Raw genomic sequence first — 17,840 nt, 5'->3', positions numbered from 1 at the left:
GTGTGTGTGTGTGTGTGTGTGTGTGTGTGTGTGTGTGTGTGTGTGTGTGTGTGTGTGTGTATGCTGTGCAGCCGGCTGATGTATTTAATAAAGCCTTTCTGTAAGTGACAAACTGTTAGAAAAATAACATGTTTCACACCCAAACACCTCACAGCAGCCATGTTATCATCACACATGCACTCACACCTCAGCAGCAGAAATAAGTTCTCCTCATTTCTCTTCCTTCAGAAATTCATTGAGTTCGAGGATGCGTTGGAGGCCGAGAAGAAGGACCTGCAGGTGCAGGTGGAGTTTCTGGAGCTGCAGGGGAAACAGCTGGAGCTCAAGACAAAGAACTACTCAGACCAGAGTGAGTGAACAGATATCTTTACCACATTTGACTGCTCTTGATGAGTGTCTCAGGCAGAGCTAAACTGAGGGTGACCATAGCCAGGTTCAGACAATCCCAACACCACATCAAGATGACAATGAGATAAACACACAAATTAAGTGATACTAATGCAAAGTATGTGAGGACATGTTTGTATTATCATTCATTTCAACTCTTTACAAGAAAAGCCGCCAATATAAAATATTTTTTGAGACAGGTACGTAAGGCCGAGAGTAAATCCTGGAATTGATTGATTTTTTTAAGGTACTTTAATTGATTAAAATGCAGCTTTTCAAATTAATTTTCTTAAGATGTACAAACCAAAGATAGAACCAACACTTACATCTGAGAAAGCATTTTCACCGCAGCGTTATCTGGAAAATGAAAAGAGACCTCTGCTGTAGGTCATCGTATTTTTACATTTTTATGCTTACGCTTATCAATCAATCATTCAATCAATCAATCAATCAATCAATCAATCAATCAATCAATCAATCAATCAATCAATCAATCAATCATTCAATCAATCAATCAATCAATCAATCAATCAATCAATCAATCAATCAATCAATCAATCAATCAATCAATCAATCAATCAATCAATCAATCTTTATTTGTATAGCGCCAAATGACAGCAAACGTTATCTCAAGACACTCTTACAAACAGAGCAGGTCTAGATGTACTCTATCTTAAATTATTAACTAAGACCCAACACCAAGACAGGATAAGATCCAGTCCCATCTTACAGGCAGGACTCAGTCTGATCTCATCTTAATCCTCCTTCTTTTAACAGGCAGAAACCTCCAACAGGACCAGACTCATGTTAGACAGACATCTTCCTTGACCGGTTTATTTTGCTGATTAGCTTGACTTTATGGAAACATATGAATATTAACTTTAATATTTGAATTGGTTATTTAAGTTTTGTATTATTTGCAACCCTTGCTTCATGTTTCTTGAATTCCCATCAGGAGTCATGAAGCACATCCAAATAGCAAAAAAAGTTCATACACAAGGAAGCAAGATTGGCAATACTTTTCTAAAACCACTAAAGGTTTTCATGAATCTATTTTTTCCCTCCATATTTTGTATCCAATTTCTTCATATCTGACCAGAAACACTAAAAGTAAACTGTCTTTTTATATCTGTTTTTTCCTGTTAAACTTTTCCGTCTCTGTCTCTCAGTCACTCGGTTGGAGGAGCGAGAATCAGACATGAAGAAAGAGTACAACGCACTGCACCAGCGCCACACTGAGGTAAGAGCAAGAGTCCAAAAACCTTTCCCCTCAGCACAATTTCCATTTCTATAGATCCACCAAGAATACCTGCCTGTTAACTCATGGACATGTATATACTGTAGGGACTGTTTAGCTACTTTCCTTGATTGGGGTAAAGTTGTAAGACTAAAAGAATAAAATCATACATTTAAGAGAATACAATCCTGATTTGAGTCCATGGTTAGCTTATATATTTTATTTTGAAGGGGAATATCAGAAGAGAAGTTAGCTGCCTGCACAAAAATGAGGAAGAGGCGCAGATTGTGAAGTTATGCATTTAGAATATGTTGAACAAGTAGTTATATATCATCCTGATTCTTGTAACAGTGTGGTGCCAATGTGCCAAAACATTGTATGTTTTTTGTGAAACTTAAATCTTCTCTTTAAAATAAAAGACAGGTTATGACCATGATCAGGTTTATGTGATCGAAATGTTTTGATGAGGTGAGAAGAAGATAGGTCGGTGTGATTAAACTCTAGCTTTAGCCTTCACCAATTTTTGTTTTGCAAATGAACCAAAATAAATGTAATTCATCCAGTTCCATTCATTCCCCGTAGACTAAGATTACAACTTTGTGCACATAATATTAGGGCTTTATTCTCAAAAATATTTGACTTAATACTCAAAAATGTTCTTCTTTTATGTGACCATAATCCTTCATCATAGATTTTTGATCTTGATGCATTTCTTCTGTTTCCTGCCATCGTGGCTCACAGATGATCCAGACGTACGTCGAGCACATAGAGCGGTCCAAAATGCAGCAGGCGGGGAGTAACAGCCAATCAGACGGCCCCGGCTGTGGACGAACGTGAGTTCTTTTATGATTGCGTGTGTGAGTGTGTAAAGTCCCCCCCATATCACCAAGTACATATATATATATTTAGTTTATAACTCTCACCCTTCATCGTGTTGCTGATGTTTGTGTCTTGTCCTGAGTGTACCAGGCCTTGCATGTGTAGACGTGCTCATTGTGTTGGTGCTTTGTCACGAGCTGGGATGAACAGCTGGTATCTCCCACTCACAAAGAGGAGAGGAAATGTTCAGAAAACTGGCACCAGTTTGAGCCTTGTGGGAAAAGAAGAGAAAATGAAAGTTTGTAGTTTTTTTGCTGAGCAGTTAGCTAAGCACAGGTTGTTCATATTTATATACACATCCATCAGCCATTAAGACTATCTGTGCAATTATGTGCAACCCATTGCAACAGCTGTACCTCAAATTTTTCCCCCCATAGCTAAAACATTTTCCCATTTTGTTGACATGGTCAGAAAGGTGATAACTGTACTTAATATTCACAACACCCGTTTTAAAAATTTGGGACGATGTCTAAAATGTTGATATAAACAGAATTCAATGGCTTGCAAGTCATTTAAAGCCTATGTTTAATTGAAAATAGTGCAAAGACAACATATCAAATGTTGAAAAACTGAATATTTTATAGTTTTATGAGAGAGATAAATGCTCATTTTAAATTTGATGCCTGTAACATGTTTAAAAAAAGTTTAGACAGGGACAAAAAAAGACTGAAAAAGTTGTGTAAAGCTGAGAGAAATACCTGGAAGAATATCTCCCAGATAATTAGGTTAATGTACAACAGGTTAGTTACATGACTGAGTATAAAGAAGACACTGAGTGTCTCAGAAGTCAACACAGGACTGATTCAACACTCTGAGAGACTGCGTGAGCAAACAGCTCAACAGTCTCAGAATAATGTTCCTCAGCATAGCATTAGCTATAACAATAGCATTTTTTTTTTTAAATAAACAGAATAAATAAAAACAGAAAAACAATCGATTCACCTAACATACATCAGACACAGCAGTCAAACAAACAGTTCATACGCTTGAGAAAATAAATATGTTTTGAGATTTGACGATTTCATCATCTTTAGTACATAAAGTAATTAAATGATTCAAATGATGTGGAGAAATCTCTGTACAAGAGGAACAAGGACCAAAATCAAACACTGGACGGTCGGGATCTTCAGTTCTCAGTCAGCACTGTGTTAAAAAGACATGACTCTGTAGTGAAATTCACTGCATGGGCTCTAAATTGCTTCCAAAACCCATGATCCATGTACACAATTTGTTGCTGCATCCACAAATACGGGTTCAAACCAAGTGACAACCTCCGGCTGTGAGAATTGAGGCCAAGGTGGAAGTATTAAACTGCAGTTCATCGAGTGTCCGCTTGGAGCTGGCTCTGACAGTACAGGAAACCACATACACACAAATTCAAAAAAGCCGATCATTACAGCAGAAAAAACATGTTTACAGCCTGGTACGAAAGACAAGTTTAGTCTGGATAGCTCATTCCTCTATCGGCACACACTGTAGGGGGGGTGATTGTTTTCATAACACGGCAATTTCGAAGATATTAAGATTACAAGTTTTCCATTACGAGAGGCACAGCTGACTTGATTGACAGGCGGGAACACTGCAGCTGTTGGCTAGGAGGCTCTAAGCCCGCCTCTTTACCTCACACTTGCTCAACAACAGTTAGGTTGAGTTCAACATTTCCAATATGGCTGCCACCGCCGCCGATTGGCCTCAAAACAGCGCTTCAGAAACAGATGGGTGACGTTACAGATACTACGTCCATTCTTTATACAGTCTATGGTTAAAAGTGTACCATGCAAAGAAGAAACCATATAAAATGAACATACAGAAGATCCAGAAATGTCAGCAACTTCTCTGGGATTGAAAATCATGGACACATAACATTTGCAGACAACAATACAATCTTTCAGTGTCGAGTTTTGATTTGTTGTTTTTGCTCTACTTCAATTAGATATAGGCTTTACATGATTTGCAAACAATCAAAGTCATAGTTGTTGGTGGTGGTGCACTGGATTACATTATATTGAAAGCTGTTCCTACTGTTTCGCTCCAAAATTTCGCTCCACTGTTGTTTTGGGTTGTGTAAGATTGCACAGATGATCAGGATATAGATACGAGCGTAGTGCCAGGCGAGGAGCGGGACATGTGGTGCGGCTTCTGCAGCTGAACGGCAGATTAGTCTCCCCCTGCATCATGTTCAGTAACTTAAAAATCTGTTTATTCAAAGACATCCTAATCCAGCAAATCTTCTTCAACTGTTATAAAAGTAAAGCACTTAATGTGGCTCATGCTTGGTGTTGTTGTTGTTTGCATCATAAACAAGGATTTGGTTCAGGAGATCGGTTTAAAGAAAACAGCCACAGGTGTTTGTTTGTGTTTGTTTGTTTTCATGAGTCATGGCACGTTTCTGTCTCCTGTCTTTCTCTAATGGGTGTCTGTCTGTCTGTCTGTCTCGCTGGCTTGGTCTCTGTGCCGCTGTTTTTCAGTCAACGCCACACATGGAGGAAAAGGTAAATCAAACAAGGTCCCACAGCTGCCCTCACTCCACCTCCTCCTCCCCCCCCTCCTCCCTTAACTCCGCCTCCAAATGAGCCTGCTTTGACCTAAAATGTGATCTGATGCCCCTCCTTGTATTTCTGTCTCTTTATGAACAAGCATTCCTTTAGTTGTTTGCTGTTTATGCTTGTGAAAATAATTTAAGAATGTATCAGTGATGAAGTAAGGAATGGTTCAGAGGTCATGATGAGTGATGTGCATAATCTGATGCATATTTTCCAGTTTACTCTGTCTACCTTCTCCTTTTTCTCCCTCATCTGTCCATCTGTCTGTCTGCCTGCTCTGCCTGTCTGCCTCTATCTGCAAAAATAATATGCAGAGAGGAAGCATTTGAAAAGACATTGATTGTGTCTGCTAGAGAAATGTGATTTTAACACTACACAGACACAGGATTATCGCTGTGCATGTCTCCTTTACTGCAGAGAAACAGAAGTGAGATGAGTTTATTTGCAGTTTGCGCACACACACACACACACACACACACACACACACACACACACACACACACACACACACACCCTTACCTTACTTATAATATGTGCAAATTCAGTCACAGGGCTTTATTTGTGCAGGAAACATCAAAAACAAAAGTTGCGAGAATTCAAGATGAGGTTTTTTGAAGTGCAGATTAAGAATTTCATCTTACAATCAGGCATCTCTGTGATTCACTCCCTTTGCTTATTGCTCTCTCTGTTTGAGCTCATGCATCTGTATCCTACGGTGGTCCTGAAGGACAAAACAAATTTACAAAAGATGGAACACTCTTACTAAGTTGGAGACAAATTAACATTTTGGAAAACATTTTTACATTTCATAAAATAAAATTACATCAGAAAAACACTTTTACCAAGGCTAAAACAAATGTACATTTAAGAAAACAAATTTACAAAAGATGAAACACTTTTACAAAGCTGGAGATAAATTTGCAAACGATGGAACACTGTTACCATTAAGTCTGACTCCTTTTAGCCTGACTCCATTTAGACTTAAGCTATGTGGTCTGAGGCCATTTCATCTGAATTCTGACACATGATGAAGGTTTTGCAGAGATATGATGGAGTTTTTCCTGAGACATGATGCTATTTCATCTGAGGTCTGACACCTCTCTCTGAAACCTGAGGATGTCTTAATATGTAAAACATGTCCATCTCCGTTTAGTTCCTCTCCATCAAAACAAACTAATTGACCCCTCACTCGATCACTTCCTGATCACTTCCAGTATTTGGTACATTCCCTTTCCATAAAAATGAAATGTTGATTTGTGTCAGAAAAGACAAAAGTGTTTCATCTTTTGTAAATTAGTTTCTTAAATTAAATTTGATTTGGCCTTGGTTAAAATGTTTTGCTGATGTAATTTTTTTTAGTTTTATTTTATTTTAGTTTGTTTTAATGAAGAGGAACCAAACAGAGATGGATATGGTTTACATATTAGGACATCCTCAGGTCTCAGAGAGAGGTGTCAGACCTCAGATGAAGTAGCATCATGTCTCAGGAAAAACTCCATCATATCTCCACAAAACCTTCATCATGTGTCAGAATTCAGATGAAGACCTCAGACCACATAGCTTAAGTCTAAACGGAGTCAGGCTAAAAGGAGTCAAACTTAATGGTAACAGTGTTCCATCATATGCAAATTTATCTCGAGCTTTGTAAAAGTGTTTCGTCTTTTGTAAATTTGTTTTCGTAAATGTAAATTTGTTTTAGCTTTGGTAAAAGTGTTTTTCTGATGTAATTTTATTTTTTTAAATGTAAAAATGTTTTCCAAAATGTAAATTTGTCTCCAACTTTGTAAAAGTGTTTCATCTTTTGTAAATTTGTTTTGTTCTTCAGGGCCACCGTAGTATCCCTTGTTAGTTAAGATAATGTATCCAGCAGTTTTAATTGTGCCTTGTGGACAGGACTTTTTAATTGTGCCTTGTGAACAGGACTTTTGAGATGAAGGGGTCCCTCCCACTTCCATTCATGTACAGTAAAACAAAGCTGCAGCCAGCTGAAGGTTTTAAGGTTCAAGAACCTCTACTTTCATTTCATGTAACTTTTTATCCTGAAAGGTAATCTCATTGAGACCGGGATTAGCTAACAGCCAGCAGAAGGTTAGCTTAACTGAGCAGAAAAGCCTGGTTCTATCATAACCAATCAAAATCCACCTTCAAGAACCTCTACTTTCATTTGATGTCACCTTTATCATGACAGGTAATCTCATTGAGACCAGGATAAGCTTACTTCCTGCAGATAGTAGCCTCACATAGATGACTGTGGCATCATTCTCCTCCACTGACTCTCAACAAGAAAGAGTATTTCCTGAAAAGTTTGACTGTGTCTCAACATTCTGAAAACATTGTCTGGGTTGTTTGCACCTTGCATCCCATGCATGCCAGGACAGGACTCAGCCCAGGAGAAGAGAAACTGATGAAATCAAAGGAATGAGTTATGATGAGTTGTTCGCTTACTCTCCACTTCTCTGTGTCTTTTTTCTGCCTGCAGCAAAACGGAGCGCCCGCCGTCATTGAGCCTGTACCCAAGCGGCGAGGGCATGGTACGTGGGGGTCTCGGGGGGGCTAGGATGGTGCCCGGGAAAGACATCTGGCAGGTCAGCGAGCTCGGTCGGTCTACCTTGCGCTCCGCCTCTCAGGTGGGACAGACAGCAGCCCTGTCCTCCTCCACAACCACAACTGCTGCCAGGGGAGTGGAAAGGGGATGGGCCAGCCTTACTGCTGCCCGTCCTGCTAGCCACACCCACACGGACCACCACCCCCCCTCACGCCTGCTTGTGTCACTTTTGAGGAACTTTAATATTCACATCACCTGAATTTACCCTTTAAATCAGATACTTTTGGGTCAACATGTTGACTCAAGCAAGCAGGGGGCCATGTTTTCTCATGCAGCTTTCTTTATTCCTGTGATTATGTTACTGTGTGATCGTGGAGCTTCTACCATGTGTCCTTCTGTTTTAGTTTGAGCCTTTGTTTGTTAATGTACCTTTATACTACTCATACTGTTTGATGGCATACTCCCAAAAAGTACTAATGATTTATTTTCGAGAGAAACAAGCAGGTAAGACAAATTAGAGGACGGTGTTGCTTTCATGTCGTGGCTCCTGCTGCTCACCAAGAAGCATCCAGAAGGACGTGCATTATTTAGGAGTTGGATACCTTTATTTCAAGTTTAACTTAGTTATATCCAAAGCTTGATCCGTAAGGCAACTGGACTGCTAGAAATTCTTGAAGACGTTTCACCTCTCCTCTGAAAGACTTGTTCAGTTCTGACCAGATAACAGTTGTGAGTCACATGGTCTCTGGTGTGAGTATGGTCTTACTTGTTTTGACAGATAATTCAAAACAGCATTGTATGTAGGAGACAAATGGTGTCTTAGTCCACCACCTCTGTTAAGAGAAGAGTGTTCAAGCCTACCCCTCTTTCATACCAACGCTCTTCTCTGTCCAGGATCTGAACCTTGCCTTCCTCAAAGGAGTGTCCCTTGTCCTTGAGGTGCAGATGTACGGCTTAGTCCTGGCCTGAGGAGCTGGCTCTTCTGTGTTGGGCCAGACGCATGGCCCAACACAAGGGGCCAGCATCTGACCCTTTTGTGACTCCTGGACACACCAACGACTGTTAGTGGCTTATATCTTCGAGCTCTTCCCCAGTCTGGTCAGAACTGAAGAAGCCTTTCGGAGGAGAGGTGAAACGTCTTCAAGAATTTCTACCAGACCAGTTGCCTTACGGATCAAGCTTTGGATTTCCATGACCTGGATGACTGAGAACCTTCACAGACCACTTAGTTATTTCTAATACCACTGTAAAGTGACTTATAAATGCTGAACATATGTCGAGATGAACATTATTTTCAGCCTCAGAGTATCAGATGCAGTTTGCAGAAAAGCTTTGAGTTCAGGAAAACAACAAAATTCTGATCCATTGCATTTTGAATCTTCACATCAAATATAGTCTTCATTTATCTGACCTGTTATAAAATCCAAAAGTTCCATTCATGAACATCAAATGGCACTTCTTGTCACTTTAAGCCCAAAGTTGGTCTTCGAAATTGGAAGTGCAATTGTGAAGCTTTGTAAGAAACGTTTCCAAATTTCCTATAAGAATTGAAGTGATAATACCAGATCTGTTTTGATTCAATCTTCCAAACATAATCAACTATAAGAAAATAGAAAACCTAAAGACAGTCTACTGGAGCTGCTCCAAGAAAGCTGAGTCATAATTTGGCAACATTTTGTGAGAAGACTTCAAACAATTCATGCATGAGTTAAAGGTAAAAAAAACCCAACGCCTGACCTTGCCTCCACTACACGATGCTGACATTTTCCTCTCTGTCTACTGCTCCCATGTCACCGTCTCATAAACGCTGCTCTACACCAAGGAGGATGGATCAGAGTCCGACTCAGTTGCAGCCACACCAAGCAGCACTGGAAGCAAATCCAACACCCCCACCTCCTCCGTCCCCTCCGCCGCTGTCACCCCTATCAACGAGGGCTTCCTCCCAGAGTTTGATCCAACGAGAGCCGGGAACCGCAGGAAAAGTTCGAAGAGACTCAGCCGGAATATGGAGGTCCAGGTTTCTCAGGAGACCAGGAATGTCAGCATCGGTAAGGAGACGTCAAAAAATACATCCTCACTTGTTTCTCCTCAACATCTAGTGTCCAGGAGAAAGTTTCTCCTGATAATAGAGTGGTGCAGAGTGGAGAATTAAAATCATCAAAATGGTCTTAAGTTTAGCAGAAAGTTAAGTTGTGCCTCTAATGTTTTCCAGGTATGGGAAGCAGCGATGAGTGGTCCGAGTTTCAGGAGATCATTGACTCCACCCCCGAGTTGGACATGTGCGTGGACCCCCGAGTTTACGGAGGAGGAAACAGGTGTAACAAAGTGTTGCTGCATCACAAGACCTGCAGAATATGACAGGATGAAGTGAAAATCCTTTTAGTGGGCCCTTTAACTACCATCAAAATAATCAGGATTCCATAGATAAGTCAGAGAGGCTCAAAAGACCACACAAGTGTTTGAACGAGGAGTGTTCTGCACGTATAAACCCAAAATGTACCAAATTGTAACAGCTGCTTTCAAACAAGTCCGACGCAGGCTGGCAGAAGAAAAAGAAACATAATCAAACTGCTCGCAAAGTCTGTCTTGCTTGAGTTTGGTTGTTCACCATAGTGAACATAGTTTCTTGGATTAATTTGTGGTTGAAATGAGGTTACGTTGCAGTCTTCTGTGCAGATTTGTTCTAATTTGGCCCTAACATGAAGTTTCTCTTCCAAGCAGCGCCAGAAGCAGTTTCTTAATCAATAAATGTCCCTTTAATCTCTCAGATGAAGTTTAATTTTTCAGGCTTTTTCGGGCTTCTGATGCAGTACAGTTACACGAATGCAAGACTGCTATAGAGTGTTGTATTTTGATTTAATTAATCATATATTCAGAAAACTTTCTGATTGTGGCTTTTTCAGCTACCAAGCATTTCTGCATGAACCTTGTTATTGTACTAACATGTGAATAGATTTGATATTGTTTACCTAGTGTAAGTCTGAATAGTAGTGAGTGATATACCTTAACTTTCTCTGTTTATATCTTATTTTTCAGCCCCTCTCAGGGCATCGTGAACGAGGCCTTCGGCATCAACACTGACTCTCTCTATCACGAGATCAAAGATGCCAAGTCGGACATTATCGGAGATGTGGACGCAGGCGCCGAGCTGCTAGGTATGAGCAGGACTTTGGCTGCAGTCTCAGGTTAAACGCTCCAAAGCTGGGCAGTAAATTTGAAGCAATGTTGAATATATCACCTCAGAGGAAATGCTTAGAAACTGCTTGCTCCTCCTAAGGTGCACACTGCTCACCTTAAACTGAAGAAAGTGAAGCTAGTGGGATCTTTACTCCTTCTTCTGTGGTGTGTTATTACTCAGTGGTACCAGATTAAATGAATAGAAGGGCAAATGCATGTGTGCGCAACACAAAGCCAGTTTTATTTTTTTGTGTTGCAGGGCGTGAGCTCAGTTTGAGTCTGTGTGAATGCACTGCTGCACTGACTCTGACTTTATGACTGTTTTGCATGGCTGAGGCAATAAAACACACCATGCCAGCAGCTCATCGCCGTATCACATTCTGAAAAAACATGCAGTCCCTCATTGGCTGCGGCTGAAAACCCCACCTGCCCAGTTATGCGGTCTTACATTTTCTGCATAGTATAATTTAACCTCTAGATCTTGTTTTTGTTCTATTGGAAGTTAGAGGGCTTACTTTTTTTCTTGGGAGGTTTAATTTGTCAGATTTCATTGACCTTTATTTCGCTTTCCTCCTTATTGTGTTGGATTTGATTCCTCTTTATTTTTATATTAGAACCTGGTTGTTTTTGGTTTTGATTAGATTTGAAATTGAAGAGAGATTTGACTCGACTTCTTGCCCATCAGTTGACTTCTCACTCATTTTTCTGTTCTTCCCTTTTATGTGCTTCTGCTGGTGACACCCATAGGCGAGTTCTCAGGTGTGTATCTGAGCATGCATTTGTTTGTTCTCTTACTCTATCCACTCCTCTCTACTCTCAAAACTCCACATTTTTAGAGTAAATATCAATCAGTGCTTATGGTTGTTAAACATTTACACTCATCAGTTTTTATTTTTAACATATAAGATTGTTTATTGCTTGCATATCTTAAGATTTTGATCAGTCTGTTCATGTCAGATAAGCCTCAAGGCTTTTTTTAAAGTCCCAGTGAAATCATTTGAATGTTCAGTGATTACAAATCCCAAATCCATCTGAACTAGGGATGCACAATGTTGGATTTTTTGCCGATACCCGATATGCCGATATTTTACAACTCATTTAACCGATTACCGATATTTTTTCCGCACACCTAATTGCAGATATCATCAATTCTCTTCTGTATTGGAATTAGAGTACAATATTATGGTGGTACACTTATCACATTTGTTATGTAATATTCATTTCTTGTGCAAAATAAGAAAAATACTTCATACTTAAAACTGCAAATTTATTTATGACAATTGCTTTCAAACAAAATTCATACATAAAGATACATCCTACTTAAAACTTGGATGATGCGCTCCCTGAGACAATCATAACAACACAACCAGGACAAATTTGGCCAATTTCACATTTGACATAGTAAGTAAACCTAACCTCTGTTCATAGGGAACATGTGAAAAGTGCAACTGTACAGCAATTAAAGCCAAATTAAATAAAATGGTTTACTCTTTGACAGTAAATGTGCCTAAGTTAGTCAGCTACATGTACCTTACAGACAGCTGTATCGGTTAATTATATCGGCTGATATCGGTGAGTTGGCCGATATCCGATAGTTCATGTTAAAGCCAATATCCGTCGATAATGTGCCGATAATATTGTGCATCCCTTATCTGTACACCTTAAGAATATTGCACTTCTCTCCCTTATTTACTGTAAATGATTCTTCCAGCCACACAAACAAAAAAGAAACACATCATTCAAAAGAAGCCTCGCACTCTTAGAAATGTACTTTCACTGGGACTTTTTCAAAAGGTATTCAAATCAATCATCTGTTTGGTCAATCCTTGACTTTGTTGCAGTGCCAAAAAGCAGCCTCTGCTCTTCTTCAAACTAAAATCAATAAATGCTTATTAGCATTTTCTCTCTCCTCTCTTCACTTTCTGTCCCTCTCTTCTTCTCCTTCTTTTGCCTCCAGTCCGAGATGATTTCTTCGGTAAGGCTTCTTGCCTACACTCATGATCACGTTTGCTCGTCATGTCATTCCCTGACCTCTCAGCTTTCACATCCTCCTGGTCCCCTCTCTGTGTTTGCTTTGTTTAACAGCTTTATATTTGCATTTGTGCCACCTTTGCAAATCACATGCCAGATTGTAGTATTTTTTTATTAAGAGCTCTTTATCAGTATCACATTAAAATGACACAAAACACAACGGGCCTCATTCACCAACATCTTCATGAGATGTTTCTTACATTTGTTCTTGAGAAGGTTTTACAGATTTAAATCACGTAGCTTTAAATGTCTTTTAATCATGTGAAGATGCTAAATGAAGGAAAAGAGTGCCCTGAAGCCTTCTTATATTTTGTTCTCAGCTGAGAACACATCTCTTATCACAATGTCAGGATCTTCTTCAGACTGTGTAGGTGGGTTTTTGGTGAATGAGGCCCAATGATCACTCCTGGAGAAAGAGCTGGCGATGAATCAGCAGTGAAAGTTGAACAGGAAACGACCTCAGTCGGCTTCCAGAAAGTGTTTATTTCTTCCCTGTAAATTCACGAGATGCTGTGATTCAGCTCCATTAGCATCAGAACAGAAGCATGTGTCAGAAATATAGAATACTGTTATGGGTCATATTTAGGAAAAGGGTGTGAGCTGCCTCAAATGCTGTAAACACAAGTAAGTCCTTTTAATGTGCACCTCTTCCTCTGTTGTGATACGTGCATTCAGCTCACGTATCACAACAAAGGGTTTTCTCTGTGGACAGCTCAAAACTTCGCTGTTGTAATCGACCCCTTTTATACAGTCTATGCCCCTGATGTATGAGAACCTCTTTACTTTCAGTTTCTGTTCATGTCTACGTTTTCTTTTATACCTTTTTCCCCACCTGTTGATAAATTCTGCTCAAAGCTGTGTGTGCTTGGCTTCTGTTGCACAGTGCTTTCTGCTTGCATGTACAAATTTTAATGAATCAGTTATGATTAAGGTTTGATAACAACATGTATAAACTGAGTGTGATATTAATGCTGTCAAAGGATCAACCCGGAAGTCAGACTAAATGTGTCCCCATGGGAATGAGTCAGTTCTAATATGTACAAATAGTGCTGTGACTTCATGTTTTTTTAATAGACAGGAAAGACTTATTATGGCAGTATTGTGTGAATATGTTCTCAGCAGTTCTTTCACAGCTGTCTCTGTCTATATAGAAACAGTAAATCGGCTATTTTAAACCTCCTGTGAGGAGTTTTTTTTACATGTTATTAAACATGCTAAGATTAAAACTGATGCCACTTAATAAGCTACAAAAACAAACATCATCAGGGACAAGATTTTCGATTTCTCGGTAGAAAAGTTCAAAGCCTGAAACCGCTGCTGCCTTTCTTACATTTTTCCACAGCAAAGGTTTTTGATGAGTGACACATTTGACAGTTAATTGAAAGCAGGACGAGTTTGTTGATAAGATACACTAGCTTTACATGTATAAGTCAAAATCGCAAAGGGAGAAAATGCTTTGTCCACAAGGGGCGCCAAAACCAACACAGATGAAAACTAACTCAAACCAAAACTGACGCAATCCAAAATTGATGCAAACTAACACTGACGTAATCCTGAATAGACGCAAACTAAAACAGATGCAATCAAAAACTGACGTAATCCAAAATTGACGAAAACCGATGCAAACTAAACCTGACCCCACCTAAAACCAACGCAATCCAAAACTGATGTAATCCAAAATTGACACAAACCAAAATTGACACAAATCAAAACTGAAGCAAAACAAATCCGAAACAAACCAAAACTGACACAAACCAAAACTTACACAAAACTGACAAAAAAACAAAACCAACACAAACCAAACCTGATGCAAACTAAAACAAACGCAATCCAAACCTGACAAAAAACAAAACTGACGCAAACCAAAACTGACCTAAACCAGAACTGAAGCAAAACTGACGCAAACTAAAACTGACGTAATCCAAAATTGACACAAACCAAAATTGACACAAATCAAAACTGAAGCAAAACAAATCCGAAACAAACCAAAACTGACGCAAAACTGACACAAACCAAAACCGACACAAACCAAACCTGATGCAAACTAAAACAAACGCAAACTAAAACAAACGTAAACTAAACCTGACGCAAACTTAACCTGACGCAAACTAAAACCAATGCAATCCAAACCTGGCGTAATCCAAAATTGACAAAAAACAAAACCGACGTAAAACTAATTTGACACAAACCAAAACTAAAGCAAAATTGAACTGACGTTATCCAAACCTGACACAAACTAAAACTGATGCAAACCATAACATCCTCACAGGAGCTTTAAATGCAGATTTATTTATTTTTACTGATTTTCCTCCTGAAATCAAACAACAAACCCTCCATTTCAGCCTTGCTTACACTTCATGTTAGCTTGATTCCTAAAATCACTCATCCACACGTTAATTTTATTTTCTCTCAGTTATTAAACTTTTGCCCTTTGAGGAGGTTTCCCCTCATTACTCTATAAAAGGCACTTACCCTGAAAGCCACAGTTTCTGCATAAAGGAGGGAAAAGCTTTCATCTTATTGGTCTATTGATTGATGGATGCCGCATGCTGTGTGTGAAGAGTAACAGAGACATGATTGTGGCTGTTTCAGGGATGGGGAAGGAGGTGGAGAACCTGCTGACGGAGAACAAACTGCTCCTAGAGACCAAGTAAGAGGAGATTGATATGTGTTAATCTTCATCCTGTCTTTCAAGCACTGAACAATAAGCAGAATTCAGAGGAAACCATTTTAAAACATGAGAATGTGCAACATAAAGCACAGTGCTTTTTCCCATTGGTTGTCCCTGGTGCAGATCTAATAATCTACATCCTCATATTATCAATAATAATAATAAATTTGTAGAACATGGATTCGGCTGGAGCTTCTCATGTCTAATTATCTGCTCTCTCTGCTTCTGACAGAAACGCTCTGAACGTTGTGAAAAACGACCTTATTGCCAAAGTGGACGAGCTGTCGGGGGAGCAGGAAGTGCTGAGGGAGGAGCTGGAGGCTGTGAGGCAGTCCAAGAACAAGGTGGACGCCCGAGTCAAGGAGCTGGAAGAAGAACTCAAGAGGTGAAAATCACAGTCTGTTGTTCTTCACAGGAATCTTTTTGAAGCTATTTAGATATGGAATACGTTTGGAGAATATGCAGTTAATAACTGAATACAAGAGAATAAACTCTGCAGCAGTAAAAGGAATGAAGAGAAGATTTTTTTTAAATGTATTTATTTATTTGTTTATTTATTTTATTTTGGTCTTATTATTATTATTATTGTTATTATTATTATTATTATTATTATTGATTTTGTTACTAAGTATTGTATTATCATTATCAATTTAATTATAAATAAATAAGTATATGATTATACATTTATTAATAAAAAGGATAATTTGTAATAATATTACTTTTTTTGTTTTTATATTATGATGATTATAATATTTGATTTGATGTATTTATCTATCTATGTATTTTAATTTTACTTGTGTTTCTTAATTGTTTTATGTCTTCTTTAACCATTAACCTCCATCACCAGGGAACCATCCACAATCACAGACACACACCACAAGTCATCAAACACACACACACACACACACACACACACACACACACACACACACACACACACACACACACACACACACACACACACACACACACAAACACACATACACCGTAAATTTGACATCTGTGCCTGTCACCATGGAAGTTGCCTTCCTATGTTAGCATGTCCCTGTTTGTCTTTTGTCTAACAAATAACAATACAAAGAAGAATAAAACTTTAAAAAAAGGAAAAGAAGAAGAATATCTTTCATCCCTCAGTGTAATGGCTTGAACTGTTGAGGTGTAATCCAAACCTCAGTGACCCAAAAAATACATCCAGACAATGGACGGAGAACAAAACTCTGATCATACCTCATAAGCCTACATAAGCTTTTTTCTCACGGGACAATAAACTAAATCAAATACAGAGCTCAGTCACTGCTCAGGAAGTCAGGGATTTCACAGAGCACTGTGCTAAACACTGTTTGTGATAACTTTTCTGTGTTTAATTCAGTAAAAAAAATCAGCGTCGATATCCCCTATCATCCTGAATTTGATCCTGTTTCTCACTTTTGGTCTACACAGCTCTGAAAGATGCTTAGCTTGAATCTTTATAGTCTTAAACTAAAGGTCGCTGAAATATTTATAAAAATGACTACCTGCTCTAAAGACTCAGAAATCTTCAGTGCACTTTAATTTAGAAAAAAAATAGAATCTGTCACAGCAGCTGGAAAAGTCAATTTCCCCTGCATGTGATGAAATACAAAGCCACAGGTGGAATTAAAAGCTGTGTGACGCTGGTTCTGGTTTTGTGCTGCAGGTTACGAGCTGAGGCTCTTGGTGCTTCTCGGGACTCAAAGGATGAAGGAGGTGATGATGTGAGTAAAACAACTTACAACCATGACTACATTTTTCATTCTACATATAAGTCTCTTGATCGTCAGCTTAGTGGAATCTCAAACTCAATCTTAAAAGACATGTTGCTCTTTTAGGTTCATTAAACTGCAGATATTTGGTTGTTTGGTTCTTGCTTTCACTGCATCTCTCTGCCTCTAACAGTGTCCTTACACTTTTCCTGTGTGTCCAGTTCTCATCACCCATGCAGGATGGCGACATGACCATGACGCAGCGACGGCGGTTCACCCGGGTGGAGATGGCCCGTGTGCTGATGGAGAGGAATCAGTACAAAGAGAGGCTGATGGAGCTGCAGGAGGCCGTACGGTGGACAGAGATGATCAGGTAGACGAAAGACAGATGATTAAGTGTTGCATGTGATTGCAGAGAAATGCTTGAGATTTTCTCTGAATTCTTCAAACTGACTGCTCTATGGTTCAGCCCTTCTTTTCTTGTCCTCTAACTCACACCTCTCTGTCCTCTCAGAGCGTCCAGAGAGAGTCCTCCAATCCAAGAGAAGAAGAAGTCCACCATCTGGCAGTTGTACGTTTCTGCTCTCACTACTACGAAAAATGTCAATTAATGATTTGGTAAAAAAACTCATCTCCCTCTTTTTCCTCC

General features: G+C 39.2%; 1 protein-coding gene across 4 annotated transcripts in view; it reads left to right on the top strand.

Annotated features, from left to right (window-relative positions):
• Positions 1-17,840, top strand: part of mapk8ip3 (mitogen-activated protein kinase 8 interacting protein 3) — a 43,393-nt gene that overhangs the window by 9,745 nt on the left and 15,808 nt on the right. For 2 of the 4 annotated variants that reach the window (XM_034711960.1, XM_034711958.1), the window contains exons 2-15: positions 229-349; positions 1,557-1,627; positions 2,366-2,457; positions 4,972-4,995; positions 7,526-7,577; positions 9,414-9,639; positions 9,804-9,906; positions 10,628-10,746; positions 11,516-11,527; positions 15,392-15,449; positions 15,703-15,855; positions 17,146-17,203; positions 17,413-17,564; positions 17,706-17,762. In XM_034711960.1, the coding sequence (XP_034567851.1) occupies positions 229-349; positions 1,557-1,627; positions 2,366-2,457; positions 4,972-4,995; positions 7,526-7,577; positions 9,414-9,639; positions 9,804-9,906; positions 10,628-10,746; positions 11,516-11,527; positions 15,392-15,449; positions 15,703-15,855; positions 17,146-17,203; positions 17,413-17,564; positions 17,706-17,762 (1,298 nt within the window). The remainder of the gene's footprint in view (positions 1-228; positions 350-1,556; positions 1,628-2,365; positions 2,458-4,971; positions 4,996-7,525; positions 7,578-9,413; positions 9,640-9,803; positions 9,907-10,627; positions 10,747-11,515; positions 11,528-15,391; positions 15,450-15,702; positions 15,856-17,145; positions 17,204-17,412; positions 17,565-17,705; positions 17,763-17,840) is intronic. The other 2 variants (XM_034711961.1, XM_034711959.1) reach the window with 2 other exon arrangements.

The sequence above is a fragment of the Notolabrus celidotus genome, chromosome 20, assembly GCF_009762535.1.
Source record: "Notolabrus celidotus isolate fNotCel1 chromosome 20, fNotCel1.pri, whole genome shotgun sequence".
Taxonomy (NCBI): domain Eukaryota; kingdom Metazoa; phylum Chordata; class Actinopteri; order Labriformes; family Labridae; genus Notolabrus; species Notolabrus celidotus.
This window is presented reverse-complemented; position numbering and strand designations above follow the sequence as displayed.